The sequence below is a fragment of the Phyllobates terribilis genome, unplaced genomic scaffold (genome assembly GCF_046119375.1).
Source record: "Phyllobates terribilis strain yellow unplaced genomic scaffold, ASM4611937v1 Scaffold_9__5_contigs__length_417890890, whole genome shotgun sequence".
NCBI classification, from domain to species: domain Eukaryota; kingdom Metazoa; phylum Chordata; class Amphibia; order Anura; family Dendrobatidae; genus Phyllobates; species Phyllobates terribilis.
Window position 1 is genome coordinate 309,553,303 of NW_027362769.1, and position 16,199 is coordinate 309,569,501.

Below are 16,199 nucleotides of genomic sequence, written 5' to 3' on the forward strand. Positions count from 1 at the left end.
GCTGAGAAAAAAACTCGCAGATGAGCACTGAATCATTGTATAACACTGGTTAGAGTGCGATGCTATTTTTTCTCGCACTGAACTCGTCCAATTTATATGCCAGTGTGAGCAAGCCCTAAGAGTTAGAAGCATAAGCATAATTATCTCACAATAACTGAAAGCAGGAGTAGGTCTTACATGCAAAGACAAACTTTCAAGGGGATGAAAGAAAATTAGCCCTATTATTTAAGAGTTAGTATGGCTTACAACAGAATGCTTTTTCCTATCAAAGAAACTGAAAACCAGAGTCAAGAACCCAAGTGGTTACAGTTATTGAACATACAGAATTCAGCAATTTATTTTAGTTTGGCCTAATACATACATCCGCGAAATGTGGTCCAAGTATGCACAGTGATGTCCAGACTGACCACGGGTCTCCTGAACAGTACTCAATAATATCATTTATGTCTATGAAGCTTTTGAGTACGGGAAAGTAGACTCATGACCGGTCTATATATCATGGTACATATTCGGACAGTGTTTAACCCCTTTCCGACCAGGTCAGTAATAGTTCGAAGCTGTGCCCTGGGACTTATGGACCAGCTAAGTACTATTACGCGTGTGGCGATTACGCCCGCACACAAGCAGTCTCACCCACTCCCAGCATATTAACCCCCGCAATGCTGCGATCGAAGTCGATCGCAGCTATGTGGGGGCAAAGGGGGAGGTAAGCGCGATACTCACCTCCACTCCCGGCCTCCAGTGAGGTCTGCAGCGGCTTCCGGATGTTGTCATGACGACCCGATGTTGTCATGACGACCCGATGTCATCAGGACAACATCCGGGTCACTAGGAGACAGGAAATTACTTTGGTCATGCGCAGTGAATGACCAAAGATAATGTCTCCCCTGCGTACAGCGCTGACAGGCTGCATGGCATAGGGAGCTGCTGCTCTCTATGCTATGCAGACGATCAGGCTGCAAAAAGTGAAAGTCCCATAGAGGGACATCATAGCGCCAAACAAAAAATGGAATAACACGCGATCAAAAAGAAGATTGTAAATAAAAATGGTACTGCTGAAAACGCCATCTTGTCCCGCAAAAAACAAACCGCCATACAGCTCCATCATCAGAAAAATAAAAAAGTTCTAGCTCTCAGAATAAAGCGATGCAAAAAAATTATTTTTTCTGGAAAATTGTTTTTATTGTGTAAAAGCGCCAAAACATAAAAAAACGATATAAATGCGGTACCGTTGTAAACATACTGACCCGAACAATAAGGCTGCCTTATCAATTTTAGCACACGCAGAACGGCATAAAAAAAACTCAAAAAAAAAAATTCTGAAATTGATGGTTTTTGTTTATTCTGCCTCACAAAAATCGGAATAGAAAGTGATCAAAAAATGTCACATGCCCAATAATGGTACCAATAAAAACGTCAACTTGTCCCGCAAAAAACCTGATATGGATCTGGTATCGCTGTAATCGCACCGAACCGAAGAATAAAGTCGTCTAATCACTTACACCACACGACGAACGGCGTAAAAAAATAAGGGTTAGGGTTGGGGTTTTTTCAAAAGTAAAGAAAAAAAAATGATGATGATATGGCGACCAGTGTTGAGCGCAAGTGCTCGCTATTGAGTTAACATCGGGTGCTCGGGTATGCACTGAGTATCGCAGGTGTTCAAGTGACATGCTCGAGTCTCTGCCCCATATGCTTCGCGGCCAAAAAAAACCTTGCTGGGATCGCCTGCCATGCACGAGCGATCCCAACATGTTTTTTTTGGGGTATCTAACAACCGTGAAACATGCGGGACGGGAAGTCAAACATGTCACTCGAGCACTCGTGATACATGGTGCCTACCTGAGTACCCGATGCAAACTCAAGTAGCGAGCACTTGTGCTCAAGACTAAATGATAACTTATTCAATGATGATGACTTAATGTTATCAAATTCTGTGTCATACCTCTGGGTTGAAAATGTACACTATACCCCTTGATAAAATCCTTGAGGGGTCTAGTTTCCAAAATGGTGTCACTTGTGGGAGGTTTCCACTGTTTAGGCACATCAGGGGCTCTCCAAACGCTACATGGCGTCCGCTAATTATTCAAGCAAATTTTACATTCAAAAAGTCAAATGGCGCTCCTTTCTGAGCCCTGCCGTGCACCCAAACAGTGTTTTTTCTCCAAGTATGGGGTATCTGCATGCTTAGAGGAAATTGCACAACAAATTTTGGCGTCTATTTTTTCCTGTTACCCATGCAAAAAGAAAAAATTTGGGGTCTAAATTAAAATTTTTGTGAAAAAAGTTAAATGTTCATTTTTTTATTCCCCATTCCAAAAATTCCTGTGAAGCACCTGAAGGGTTAATAAACTTATTGAATGTGGTTTTGAGGACCTTAAGGGGTCCAGTTTTCAGAATGGTGTCATTTTTGGGTATTTTCTGCCATAAAGGTCCCTCAAAGTCACTTCAAATGTGATGCGGTCCCTAAAAAAATGGTTTTGTAAATTTTGTTGTAAAAATTAGAAATTGCTGGTCAACTTTTAAACCCTTAAAGCTCTCTAATAAAAAAAATGTTGGTTCCAAAATTGTGCTGATGTAAAGTAGACATGTGGGAAATGTTATTTATTAACTATTTTGTGAGATATATCTCTCTGATTTAAGGGCATAAAAATTCAAATTTTGAATAATGCTAAATTTTCAAAATTGTCGCCAAATTTTTGATTTTTTTCACAAATAAACTCAATTAATATCGAAGAAATTTTACCACTGTCATGAAGTACAATATGTAACGAAAAAACAAACTCAGAATCAGCGGGATCCGTTGAAGCGTTTCAGGGTAATTACCTCATAAAGTGACAGTGGTCAGAATTGTAAAAATTAGCCTGGTCATTAATGTGCAAATCACCCTTGGGTGTAAAGGGGTTAATGGACATATGTATTTGGACTTCAGGTTACACTTTCATTTCTGAATTGTTGAAAACATCTAAATAGTATTTAGAAAATTCATGAATCATAAGATAACTCACCAAATGTCTAAATTCTGCAGCTAAGCATCCATTTGTTGATTCCTCCATGTTCATTACTTTTGTGTTTGTGCCCAAAATATTGAACTTCCGGAACCTAAAAATACAATAACAAAAATACAAAAAGATGATTCAATTAAGAGGAAAATTTTCCACCTCATACTTTATCATGCAGAATTTCTTAAAATGTATGCCTACTAAGTGAATTAGTATAATATAAAAGTTAGTCCATTGGTGTGCCAAATGTAACATCCAACATGAGTCACAGATGATTTTGGTACATGTTCAGAAAGTCAAGTCTATGTTCACACTGTCTACATATTAGATATGTTTAGTAATTATACCCCAATGTGTGATTTATACCTTATTTGATTCTTGTCCCAAAGTTTATGTTAAGAAGTCAATTCTAAAATTGGACAGCTGCATAAAAAAAGAAAAAAGAGCTTAGCTATCAAGGTGGCTAGGTTTTTAGCACAGTTGCTTTTCAGCACTGGGGTCCTGGGTTCAAATCCCACCAAGGACAACATCTGCGAGGAGTTTGTATGTTCTCCCTGTGAGTTTACTCCGGATGCTCCGATCTCCTTTCACAATGCAACACAAAAGGGACAGCGATGATAATGTCTGTAAAGCGCTGCAGAATATGATGGCAATGAATAAAGAAGCGTAATAATAAAAAACAGAGCTAAAAAGGTCCTTTGTGGTTCAAGGTGCCACCTTCTAATTAACATCATTTTTACCCACTCAGTGGTCCAGTATTTATTTATCAATAGGCCTTTTTATTTAGAGCTAATTTTTACAGTCTCTACCAAAGCAAGGGGGTGTTGCTCAGAGGGTAATAATGTATATCAGTCTAAGGACACGCCAACAGAGAATCATGTGAGAAACACTCCCTTAGTAAAGAATATAAAAATTAGCACTAAATAAAAAGGCCCATATGGTGAAGAGAAAAAAAAAGGAATATTAAGGAAAGCATCAGAATTAAAATAAAAGCAAAAAGTGATCACTTATGACTTGTTGACAAATCCTAAGTTGAAACCTAGACCAATCCCTAACTCTAGTTGTGTTTAGGAATAGTGTAAAAGTATACAAGCATTTCTTCGTAATGAATTGTAGATCGTATTGACTAGTGTTGAGCGAGCATGCTCGACACTGCTCGGTACTCGCCCGAGCATCTCACTACTCGGGATGTTCGGTGAGCACCGAGCATTTTCGTGTTACTCGGGCGGGAGCTCGGGTCTCTGCCCTCCATGTTTGGCGCTCTTTACAGAGCCAGTGAACATGCAGGGATTGTCAGCCAGTCACTGTAATGCCGCAGCCATGTTGGTTGTGGGCATTACAGTGACTGGCTGGCCGCACAGCGTCACCTCGAGTATTTAAAACTGGGCGCCGCCATCTTGGACACAGTCGCTCCGGATAAGACAGTGTAGGGAGAGTGCTGCTGAGCTAGGGAGAGATTTATACTGTGAAATAGGTAGTGTAGGGTCTCTAAAGCCTGCAAAATCAAACAAACAGTCCTTCTGAGGAATAATATCCATCCCAGATATCAGGCAGGCAGGCTGTATATGAGATGCAGTGGTTATACCAACAAACACTGCATTACAGTCCTGTGTGATGCTGCTGCTCAAATAGCTAGACTTAGCCCCAGGTCTCAGGGGCCAGGAAAAATCCTTTTTTTTTTTCATCTAAATCCTCTTATTTTTCCCCTCAGACTGTACAAATACCCCCTCTTATTAAGCTTTTGGTATCCCCCCCCCACCCCACCAAAAAAAAAAATTGAGTGTCTGTGAGTGTTCAGACACAATGTATCTGTTTAAAAGAGTCTGGTTTCAGCCAGATAACTATAACAGTGGTTTTGCAGTTCCACAGTTCAAATCTCTGTATTGTCTACTTTTTTGCCTTTTTTCCATAAAAATAAAACAGTTTGAGTGTCTCGCTGACTGTTCAGACATAAATATATCTGTTTAAAAGATTCTGGTGTAGGCCAGAGAACTAGAACTGTGGTTTTCCTCTTTCACGGTTCTAATCTTTTTATTACCCTTTTGCCATTGATAGTGCAAGTTTAAGCTATTTTACTTCATTTACAATGGGCAAGGCGCGTGGCAAGGGACGTGGAACTGGATGTTCTGGTGATGGTGCGTGCAGAGGACGGGGCCATGGCCAAGGTGAAAATATGCCACAACCAACAGCCACATCTTCTCGCTCCCAGTTCTTGACCGAATTACTAGGGAAGCACACAACAGCACCACTATTGCGATCTGATCAGTGTGAACAGGTTATTAATTGGATAGCAGATAATACTTTCAGTCACCTGGGCACCACCACCTCCGGTCTGTCTTCTACACGGTCAAGTCTTAGTAGCCGTGAGTCTCGACCGCATACTCCTCCTCACCCCGATGCTCCTTCCTCCCACCATGCAGAGTGTCGTCAGACAGCAACTGATCCCACAGTTGGACACTCTGAAGAGCTGTTCACTGGTCCATTTCCATATTTGGGCCCCTAGCCTGCTCCGCTTGAAGTGGTGGAAGAGGAGATCCCATGTAGCGATGGCCAAATATTTGAACAGCCATGGCCACAGGAAGGCGACGCTGGCAATTTGTCACAAGAGGTGGACGATGACGAGACACAATTGCCACAAAGTGAGGAGGAGGATCGTAGTGCAGAAGTGGAAGAAGAAGAGGTAGTGGATGATCTAGTAACTGACCCAACGTGGCAGGAGGACATGCAGAGCGAGGCCAGCAGCACACAGGGGGAGGGAGGCAGAGTACCCCAAGAGGCAGGAAGAAGCAGTGTGGTGGCCGCAGACAGAAGGCGGGCAACCGTTCCCCATAACACCAACACGAGGGACGTTGCCAGTACAACCGGTAGGTCTTCCAGAGGCTGGAATTTTTAAAGACTCTGCTGATAACCCCAAAAAGGCCATTTGTACCACCTGCCAGGCCAGCATCAGCAGGGGTGACAAAACTATCAGCCTGAGCACCACCAGCATGGTCAGGCACATGTCAGCAAAGCACCTGACTTTGTGGGGCAAACCCCAGGGTCCACGACCAGTGTCAGCGGGTGTCACCACTGCTTCTTCCGCTGTTGTGCGTGTAAGAGAACCCCCTGTTGTGTTTGCAAGGCAATCCCCTGTCCATACCGCATGCAAAGATGCCCCCTCCTCTCAGTCTTCACTTGTTATGGCAGTTTCTCAAGAAACAGCATCAACGTCCACGTTCCACCACAGCGTTCAATTGTCCATATCCCAGACCTTTGAACGAAAGCGCAAATTCGCAGCCAACGCACCACATGCCACAGTCCTAAATTCGCACATTTCAAGACTTCTTGCGTTGGAAATGCTGCCTTTTAGGCTGGTGGAGACAGAATCCTTCCGCAACCTTATGGCGGTGGCCATTCCTCGGTCCCCAGCCGACACTATTTTGCCATCCCCGCACTACACAAGCATGTGTCCCAAAACATTTGCCGTGCCCTCAACAACGCAGTTACTGGGAGAGTCCACCTGACAACGGACACGTGGACAAGTGCTTGTGGGCAGGGACGGTACATCTCCCTGACGGCACACTGGGTAAACATAGTGGAAGCTGGGACTCAGTCGGACCTTGGGACGGAACACATCCTCCCCACACCGAGGATTGCGGGCCCTATGTCAGTCAGAGTTGCCCCCACAGTGTATAGCTCCTGCGCATCATTCTCCTCCTCCTCATGTTCAGCCTCCATCTCAGATGTCACCACATCAGTTACAAGCTGGAAGCACTGCAGTACTGCCTCAGCCAAGCGGCACCAGGCTGTGCTGAAACTCATAAGCTTAGGTGATAAACCTCACACTGCTTGTGAGTTGTGGACAGCTGTGAAAGAGCAGGCAGATCTGTGGCTGAGAAAGCTGAACCTACATCCAGGAATGGTCGTGTGTGACAATGGCCGTAACCTGGTGCCGGCTCTGAGGCGAAGCGAGATCACACACGTACCAAGCCTGGCTCATGTGCTTAACTTCGTGGTTCAGTGGTTTTTTGAATCGTACCCCGAGTTGCCAGATCTGCTCGTCAAAGTACGCCGCTTGTCAGCTCATTTTCGGAAGTCGGCTACAGCTTCCGCCGCCCTTGCTGTGTTGCAGCAGCGTTTGCAGCTTCCGGCACACCGACTGGTGTGTGATGTCCCCCACACGTTGGAACTCTACCCTCCACATGTTGCAAAAGATTTGTGAGCAAAAGAGATCAGTTGTGGAGTACCTGCTGCAACAAGGCCGTCGATATTCAGGTCAGACTCCACACATGACCTCAGGAGTGGACCTGGATGTCTGACATATGTACCATCTTGACAAACTTTGAGGAGTCCACCAAGATGGTGAATGGCGATAACGCCATCATTAGCGTCAGCATCCCACTTGTCTGTCTTTTGCAACGCTCTCTGCAGAGAATTAAAGAGGAGGCTTTGCAGCCAGAGTATGATGACATGGATCAAGAAGCCGTAGCGGGCGATTACACACAGCCCAGCCTCATCTCATCCCAACGTGCATTGGGGGACAATGAGGGAGAGGAGGAGGAGGAAGAACAGGAGCTGGTATCATGCGCTGTAGACGGTAGTACCTGTACAACTGTCATACCGTCGGTTCAGCGTGGGTGGCCTGTGGACAGGGGGGAGGAGTAGGAGAAGGAGAGCATGGTCAGTCGTCATCTTAGTGAGGACACGGAAGTCTTGCCCGTTACCAGTCTGGCACGCATGGCTGACTTTGTTATGCTGCCTTAACCGTAACCCTCGCATTGTCAAAATGTTGGATGACAGTCATTACTGGTTGGTGACACTTTTAGACCCCCGCTACAAGGAGAACTTTCACTCTCTTATTCCTGAGGTGGAGAGGTCTACAAAAATGGGGCAGTACCAGAAGGCCCTTGCTGCAGAACTGTCAAAAAAATTCCCATCTGAACACGCTAGCGGCAGAGGTCACAGTTCGTTGCCCAACCAAGACGTACAGGCGAGAGAGACGCGCAACTCCAATCCAGCAGAGGCAGGGGATCACTGTCAACGTTCTGGGACAGTTTTCTGAGACCTGGCCAGCTTACAGGCCCTGGGGCGTGGGGTACTCTCACAAGGAGTGGAAAGTTTCAAAAGATGGTGAGGGAGTACCTTGCTGACCGTACCAGCGTCCTCCGTGATTCCTCTGTGCCTTTTAATTATTGGGTATCCAAGCTGGAAACTTGGAATGAACTCGCCCTGTACGCCTTGGAGGTCCTGGCCTGCCGTGCCGCTAGCGTGTTATCGGAGCGTGTTTTTAGTGCCGCTGGGGGAATTATAACTGATAAGTGCACTCGCCTCTCAACTGACAATGCTGACAAGCTGACCCTTATCAAAATGAACAAGGGCTGGATTGGGCCAGACTTCTCATCACCACCAAATGACAGCAGAGTAACAAAGTCAAATCCACTGAGTTATTTCGGGAGGTGTATTCCCATGCACCGCTTCACACCCACACATGGATATACGCTTCCTCCTTTCGGCTGTTTTTTGCTCTTCTCCTTATCCTCAGCCTCCACCACCACTATACCACCAGGGTGACCGTGGTCCGTGTTACCAGCATTGGAAGTTCCTCCCTCCTAATTTTTGGCAGCTTTTGCTTGGAAGGCATAGGCAAAGACTATGGGAGACCCACTCCCCAATAATGGGAATAATGTTTTTAACATGCTGTACTGCATGGCTCTTGTAAGGGGCATTAAAATCGTCTTGATAAGCTACTGTGACCTCAACGTCTCTACCAAGGGTCATTGATATTGTCTTTTTATTCCACTGGGACCTCCACCTCTCTTCCAAGGGGCATTAAAACCGTCTAGTTAAGCTACTAAGTCGGCCTGACAGGAAGTGGGAGGAGGCTTGACAGGAAGTGGTGGAGGCGGAGCCTGCCGTGTGCTGCAAGAGTTGTGCTGTGTGTGGAGAGAGCTCCTGGGAAGGAAGGAGAGCCAGGCGGAGGTGACCGAGCGGACCGGGAGGACCGGTAGGAGGCGACCGGAGGGACGAGCGCAAGAGAGCGCTGTGACAGCGTGCAGTGCCGGCCGGCGGAGGGTGCCAGGTGTTGGTGACCAGGAGGTGATCAGAAGGACCGGTAAGGACCGGTAAGAGGCGACCGGAGGGACGAGCGCGCTGTGATAGCGTGCAGCGTCCCTAGAGGAGGTGAGTGAGGGGCAGGAGGCCGCGATAAGCGGCCCTACTGAACCCAAGTGTGTACTGTACTGTATTGTATTTGTATCTGTATTGTAATTGTATTGTATTCCCCAGTCCATATTTATTGTAATTGTATTGTATTCCCTAGTCCATATTTAATTGATCACCCCCCCGTCCATATTTAATTGATCACCCCCCGTCCATATTTACTTGATCACCCCCCGTCCATATTTAAATTGATTCCCCTGAACACCCCCCGTCCATATTTAACTGATCCCTCTGACCACATTAAATTGACCCCCCGTCCTCATTTAATTGATCCCCGACCACCCCCCGTCCATATTAAAGTGATCCCCCTGATCACATTTAACTGATTGACCCCCTCAGCCCATAATCGATTGATCCCCCTTGTCCTATTTAATAGATTCCCCTTGTCCACTTTTACTCATCCCCAGTCCCTATCTATTTGCCTTATCCCCCACCATATTTAATTAACCCCTGTCCATAATTAATTGATTGATTCCCCAGTCCACAATTATTTCCCCAGTCCATATTTATTGATATTATTGATACTTATTGATCCCCAGTCCTTAGTTAATTGACCCACCGTCCATACCTATTTATTTGCTTTACCCCCCATCCTATTTAATTAAACCCCCTGTCCATAATTAATTGACTGATTCCCTAGTCCACAATTAATTATTTCCCCAGTCCATACTTATTGATCCCAGTCCATAGTTAATTGACACACCGTCCATACTTAATTAATCCACCTGACCCACTCAGCTGATCCCCCGTCCATACTTAATTGATACTTAATTGATCCCCCGTCCATACTTAACTGATCCCGCGCCGATATCTAATCGATACACTTGCACATCCCTAATTGATCCCCGTCCATACACCTATATATAAATAATTGTGTTTTGTACTTGTACATATATACTAACTGTATCCCCATATTTAGAATGACGTCCATGTTGGCCGGAGCCGTGCAGTGTACATGTTGCGCAATGTATGCATTCCCTGAGCTACCGCTCAAGGATCCATACTGCTGCGAGAGATGTGAGCATATCGTGCACTTGGAAGCCCAAATCCTGGATCTAAGTGCTCAGATAGCGGTACTGAGGAGCATCGACAACATGGAACGGAGTTTGCTGCTCACCGAGCAAACACTCAATGGGTCAACACTGGGGGTGGAGCATAGTGGGGAAGTGCAGGCTGAACAGGCAGGGAGCTGGGTAACAGTTAGAAGGGATAGAGGGAAGAAGTATAGGAAGGCTGGTTCAGAACCGGCATTATTGGAGCACGACAGATCCTCTGACCGCCGGGGGAGTGTATGCTCCAGTAATGAGGGGGAGGGGGGAAATGTAGGGCAGGCTAGACAGGTCCTGGTAGTGGGTGACTCTATTATTAGGGGGACAAACAGGGCAATCTGTCACAAAGACCGGGATTGCCGAACGGTGTGCGGCCTCCCTGGCGCTCGAGTCCGGCACATCGCGGATCGGGTTGACCGGTTACTGGGAGGGGCTGGCGAAGACCCAGCGGTCATGGTCCACATTGGCACCAATGACAAAGTGAGTGGTAGATGGAGGGACCTTAAAAATGATTTCAGGGATCTAGGTAGGAAGCTTAGGGCAAGGACCTCCAAGGTAGTTTTCTCAGAAATACTATCAATCCCGCGAGCCACACAGGAGCGCCATCGGGAGGTTAGGGAGGTGAATAAGTGGCTAAAGAGTTGGTGTAAGGCAGAAGGGTTTGGGTTCATGGAGAACTGGGCCAACTTCACGGTCGGCTACAGGCTCTACCGTAGGGACGGGCAAAACTTCAATGGGGAGGGTGCAGCCGTGCTGGGGAAGAAGATGGCTAATTGGTTGGAGGAGTATTTAAACTAGAGACGGGGGGGGAACCAAGGAAATAGGTGGGATGTGAGGCAAGCAAGGGGGAAGGGGAGAAGTGAATATAATGAGGGAGGAGAGGGGGGAGGGGATAGCACAGTTAGATCATTAGAGAAGAGTAGGATGCTAAATAACCCCAAAATTTTATCTTGCATGCTGACCAACGCAAGAAGCCTGACCAATAAGGCGGATGAGCTGCGGGCGCTTATATCGGAGGAGAGGTATGACATCGTAGGTATAACAGAGACTTGGCTAGATGATAGCTACGACTGGGCGGTAAATTTATTAGATTATAGTTTATTTAGAAGGGACCGGAAACAGGGGAAGGGCGGAGGAGTCTGCTTATATGTAAAGTCATGTCTAAAGCCCAGACTAAGGGAAGATATAGGAGAGGGAGAAGAGGGGGTCGAGTCCATGTGGGTAGAGATAGAGGGGGCAAAAAATAATAATAAAATATTACTGGGGGTCTGCTATAAGCCACCAAATATAACAGAGGAGAATGAGAATCTGCTATTAGGACAAATAGACAAAGTAGCAAAACATAATGAAGTGATTGTAATGGGGGATTTCAACTACCCGGATATTGACTGGGAAATAGAAACCTGTAGATCGCAGAAAGGAAAAAGGTTCTTGACAAATATCAAGGATAATTATCTCTCCCAACTAGTGCAGGAACCAACGAGAGGGAAGGCCGTGTTGGACTTAATATTGACTAATAGGCCTGATAGAATAACTGAGGTACAGATAGGGGGGCACCTAGGTAACAGCGATCATAATGTTATCGACTTCAAAATGCCCTTCAGTAGGGTTATCAATAAGGGAACAACAAAAACATTAAACTTTAGGAGGGCGAAGTTTGATCAGCTGAAAGAAAGCCTTCAACTTATAGACTGGGACAAAGTTCTTAATCAAGGAAATACGAATAGTAAATGGGAAACCTTCAAAATAATTCTGAATACTCAGTGCGAGAGGTATATACCGTATGGGAATAAAAGGGCCAGAAATAAGAGGAAACCAATATGGTTCAATAAGAACGTAAAAGGGGCGTTAAATAGCAAAAAAGAGGCATTCAAGAGATTAAAACAGGAAAACAGCAAGGAGGCACTAATGTGTTACAAGCAATAAACGAGATCCTGCAAAAAAACAAATAAAATAGCAAAGGAGGAAACAGAGAGACGTATTGCTAGGGAAAGTAGATCAAATCCCAAACTGTTCTTTACGTATATAAATAGTAAAAGGATTAAATCGGATAATATTGGACCGATAAAAAGTGATGAAGGCAAAATCATAGAGAAAGATGAGGATAAAGCTAATCTATTAAATAAATTTTTTTCGTCAACTTTCACAAAGGAAAAAGAACTAGCAGGAGAAATGAGAAGTGACAAGCTTAATCCTCCACTAAGTATGACAAATCTAACCCAAGCTGGGGTACAGAAACGCCTCAGTAACATTAAAATAAACAAATCACCAGGACCTGATGGCATACACCCACGGGTACTAAGGGAACTAAGTAATGTGATAGACAGACCGTTATATCTTATATTTAAGGACTCTGTTGAGACTGGGTCTGTACCACTTGATTGGCGACAGGCGAATGTAGTGCCAATATTCAAAAAGGGAGCAAAAAGTGACGCCGGAAACTATCGGCCGGTAAGTCTGACGTCCGTTGTGGGCAAAATTTTTGAAGGCTTCATTAAAGAGGCAATTACGGAGCATCTTGATGCTAATAATCTATTAACCCCGAACCAACAAGGATTCATGAGGAATCGCTCCTGCCAAACTAACCTGATTGACTTCTACGAGGAGGTTAGCTCTCGATTAGATCAGGGGGAACCAGTGGATGTCGTGTATCTCGACTTCTTAAAAGCGTTCGATAGCGTGCCACATAATAGGTTGCTATACAAAATGAGAATGATCGGGCTGGGGGAAAATGTCTGCAAGTGGGTAGCTAACTGGCTAAAGGATAGAAGGCAGAGGGTGGTTATAAATGGAATATACTCAGATTGGGTAAGCGTCACTAGTGGGGTACCACAGGGGTCTGTACTAGGCCCAATGTTATTTAATATCTTTATTAATGACAGTCAACGGGTTAAATAGTAAAATATCAATATTTGCAGATGACACAAAGTTATGTAAAACAATTAATACAAAAGAGGATAGTGCAGACCTACAGAGGGATTTGGATAAACTGGGTAGGTGGAGCATTAAATGGCAAATGAGGTTTAATGAGGAGAAATGTAAGGTCATACATATGGGAAGGAAAAATGGAAGTCACCAGTACTCACTGAATGGGAAATCATTGGGGAATTCAGAGATGGAGAAGGACTTGGGCATCTTGATTGATAGCAAACTAAATTGGAGTGCACAAAGTCAGGCCGCAGCTGTAAGGGAAAACAGGGTAATGGGATGTATCAGACGAGGTACGAGGATGAGAACATTGTTCTTCCACTGTACAAAGCACTGGTCAGACCACACTTGGAATACTGTGCTCAGTTATGGGCCCCAATATATAGAAAGGATATAAACGAGCTTGAAAAGGTACAAAGGAGGGCAACAAAATTAATAAGGGGAATGGAGGGACTGCAATACCCAGAGAGGTTGGCAAAACTAGGACTATTCAGCCTGGAAAAGAGAAGGTTGAGGGGGGACATAATAAATGTGTACAAATATGTTAGGGGACAGTATAGAGACCTTGCCCAGGATTTGTTCAAAAGGAGGGATATTACGGTAACAAGAGGGCATTCACTAAGACTGGAAGAGAAAAGGTGCCAGCACCAGCATAGGAAGGGGTTCTTTACGGTAAGAGCAGTGAGAATATGGAATTCACTGAGTGAGGAGACGGTAATGTCGGATTCACTAAACCAGTTCAAGCGGGGACTGGATGCTTTTCTAGATACTAGGCAGATTTCAGCATATACTTAAAAATAGAATAAAATAGTAAGTTGATACAGGGATTTATTCTGACTGCTGGTTTCAGAGTCGGGAGGGAATTTTTCCTCAGGTGAAGATTGGCCAAATCATTTGGGGTTTTTGCCCTCCTCTGGATCAACATTAGCAATTACAGAACTTACAGGTCGAACTTGATGGACGCAAGTCTTTATTCGGCTTTACTAACTATGTAACTATGTACTGTGACCTTCACATCTCTTCCAAGGGGCATTAAAACAGTCTTGTTAAACCACTCTGAACTACACGTCTCTTCCAAGGCACATTAAAATCGTCTTGTTAAGCTACTGTGACCTCCACGTCTCCTTCAAGGGTCATTGATATTGTCTTTTTATTCCACTGGGACCTCCATGTCTCTTCCAAGGGGAATTGATATTGTCTTTTTATTCCACTGGGACCTCCACCACTCTTCCAAGGGTCATTGATATTGTCTTTTTATTCCACTGGGACCTCCATGTCTCTTCCAAGGGGCATTAAAACCATCTTGTTAAACCACTCTGAACTCCACGTCTCTTCCGAGGGTCATTGATATTGTCTTTTTAGTCCACTGGGACCTCCACCACTCTTCCAAGGGGAATTGATATTGTATTTTTATTCCACTGCGACCTCCACCACTCTTCCAAGGGACATTGATATTGTCTTTTTATTCCACTGTAACCTCCACGACTCTTCCAAGGGGCATTGATATAGTCTTTTTATTCCACTGGTACCTCCACCACTCTTCCAAGGAGCATTGATATTGTCTTTTTCTTCCACTGCAACCTCCACCACTCTTCCAAGGGGCATTGATATTGTATTTTTATTCCACTGCGACCTCCACCACTCTTCCAAGGGGCATTGATATTGTCTTTTTATTCCACTGGGACCTCCACGTCTCTTCCAAGGGGCATTAAAATCATCTTATTAAACCACTCTGAACTCCACGTCTCTTCCGAGGGTCATTGATACTGTCTTTTTATTCCACTGGGACCTCCACCACTCTTCCAAGGGGCATTGATATTGTCTTTTTATTCCACTGTAACCTCCACGACTCTTCCAAGGGTCATTAATATAGTCTTTTTATTCCACTGCGACCTCCAACACTCTAACAAGGGGCATAGATATTGTCTTTTTACTCCACTGTAACCTCCACCACTCTTCCAAGGGGCATTGATATTGTCTTTTTATTCCACTGTGACCTCCACCACTCTTCCAAGGGGCATTGATATTGTCTTTTTATTCCACTGTGACCTCCACGTCTCTTCCAAGGGGCATTAAAACCGTCTTGTTAAACCACTCTGAACTCCACAGCTCTTCCAAGGGGCATTGAAATGTTGTTTTTAATTACCTCTAACCTCCACAACTCTTCCAACGGGCATTGCATTTCTTCCTAATTTTAGTCAGCTTTTGCTTTTCAATGCATAGGCGAACACTAAGGGAGACCCACTCCTCAATAATGGGTAGAAGGTTTTTAGTACGCTGTAATCCACGTCTGTTTCAAGGGGCATTGCAGTTCCTCATAATTTTTGGAAAGCATTCCATTCACTGCTTAGGCCAACAGTGTACAGGAGACCCAGTTGCTATAAATGGAAAAAACGGTTTAGTTAAGGCCCTCTGACCTCCATGTCACTTCCGAGGGGCATTGGAGTGCCTCGAAATTTTTAGCAGGCATTGCACTCACTGTATGCCCTATAACTGTGTAGCCGAACCGCTCCTTTTGGTACAGAAACATATCCTACAAGACATGTGTGGTTAACTGGCCTGATATTGATGTGAATGTTCCCTGTTCCTCCTGCTCTTTCTCCTTTGCCACCACCTTATCCATCATTCATCACCTGAAGCTTTGTTTTAACGGGAGTCATAGAACTGGGATAGTAGCAGGAAAACATCCAGCAATCCTCGGAGGAGGTAGGATATGCACCAAAACGCTGACCACCTCAGACATAGCCGCTACTACATACATGTGCATGCATTCCAAGGAACAGAAAGCTAAGGAGATGATCATGGCCTCATGATCATGAATAATTTACTCGCTGTGTAGGAGGCCGACCACTGCAGCTGTCTACCTTCTGAACTTTGTGTTGAAGCCTGATTGACCCAGGACCCTCAATCCTCTATGTCTGGAGGACATGTTGCACTGGGATCAGTGTCCAACTGTGTCCCGGCTTACACAATATTAACCCAGTGAGATGGACCATCCCTGGCCAAATTCACTTGTCCACGT

General features: G+C 45.0%; 1 protein-coding gene across 2 annotated transcripts in view; it reads right to left on the reverse strand.

Moving 5' to 3' along the window:
• The window catches only part of STAT1 (signal transducer and activator of transcription 1), a 1,113,083-nt gene that overhangs the window by 681,607 nt on the left and 415,277 nt on the right, over positions 1 to 16,199 (reverse strand). For both annotated transcript variants that reach the window (XM_073647949.1, XM_073647950.1), the window contains exon 13: positions 3,009 to 3,102. In XM_073647949.1, the coding sequence (XP_073504050.1) occupies positions 3,009 to 3,102 (94 nt within the window). The remainder of the gene's footprint in view (positions 1 to 3,008; positions 3,103 to 16,199) is intronic.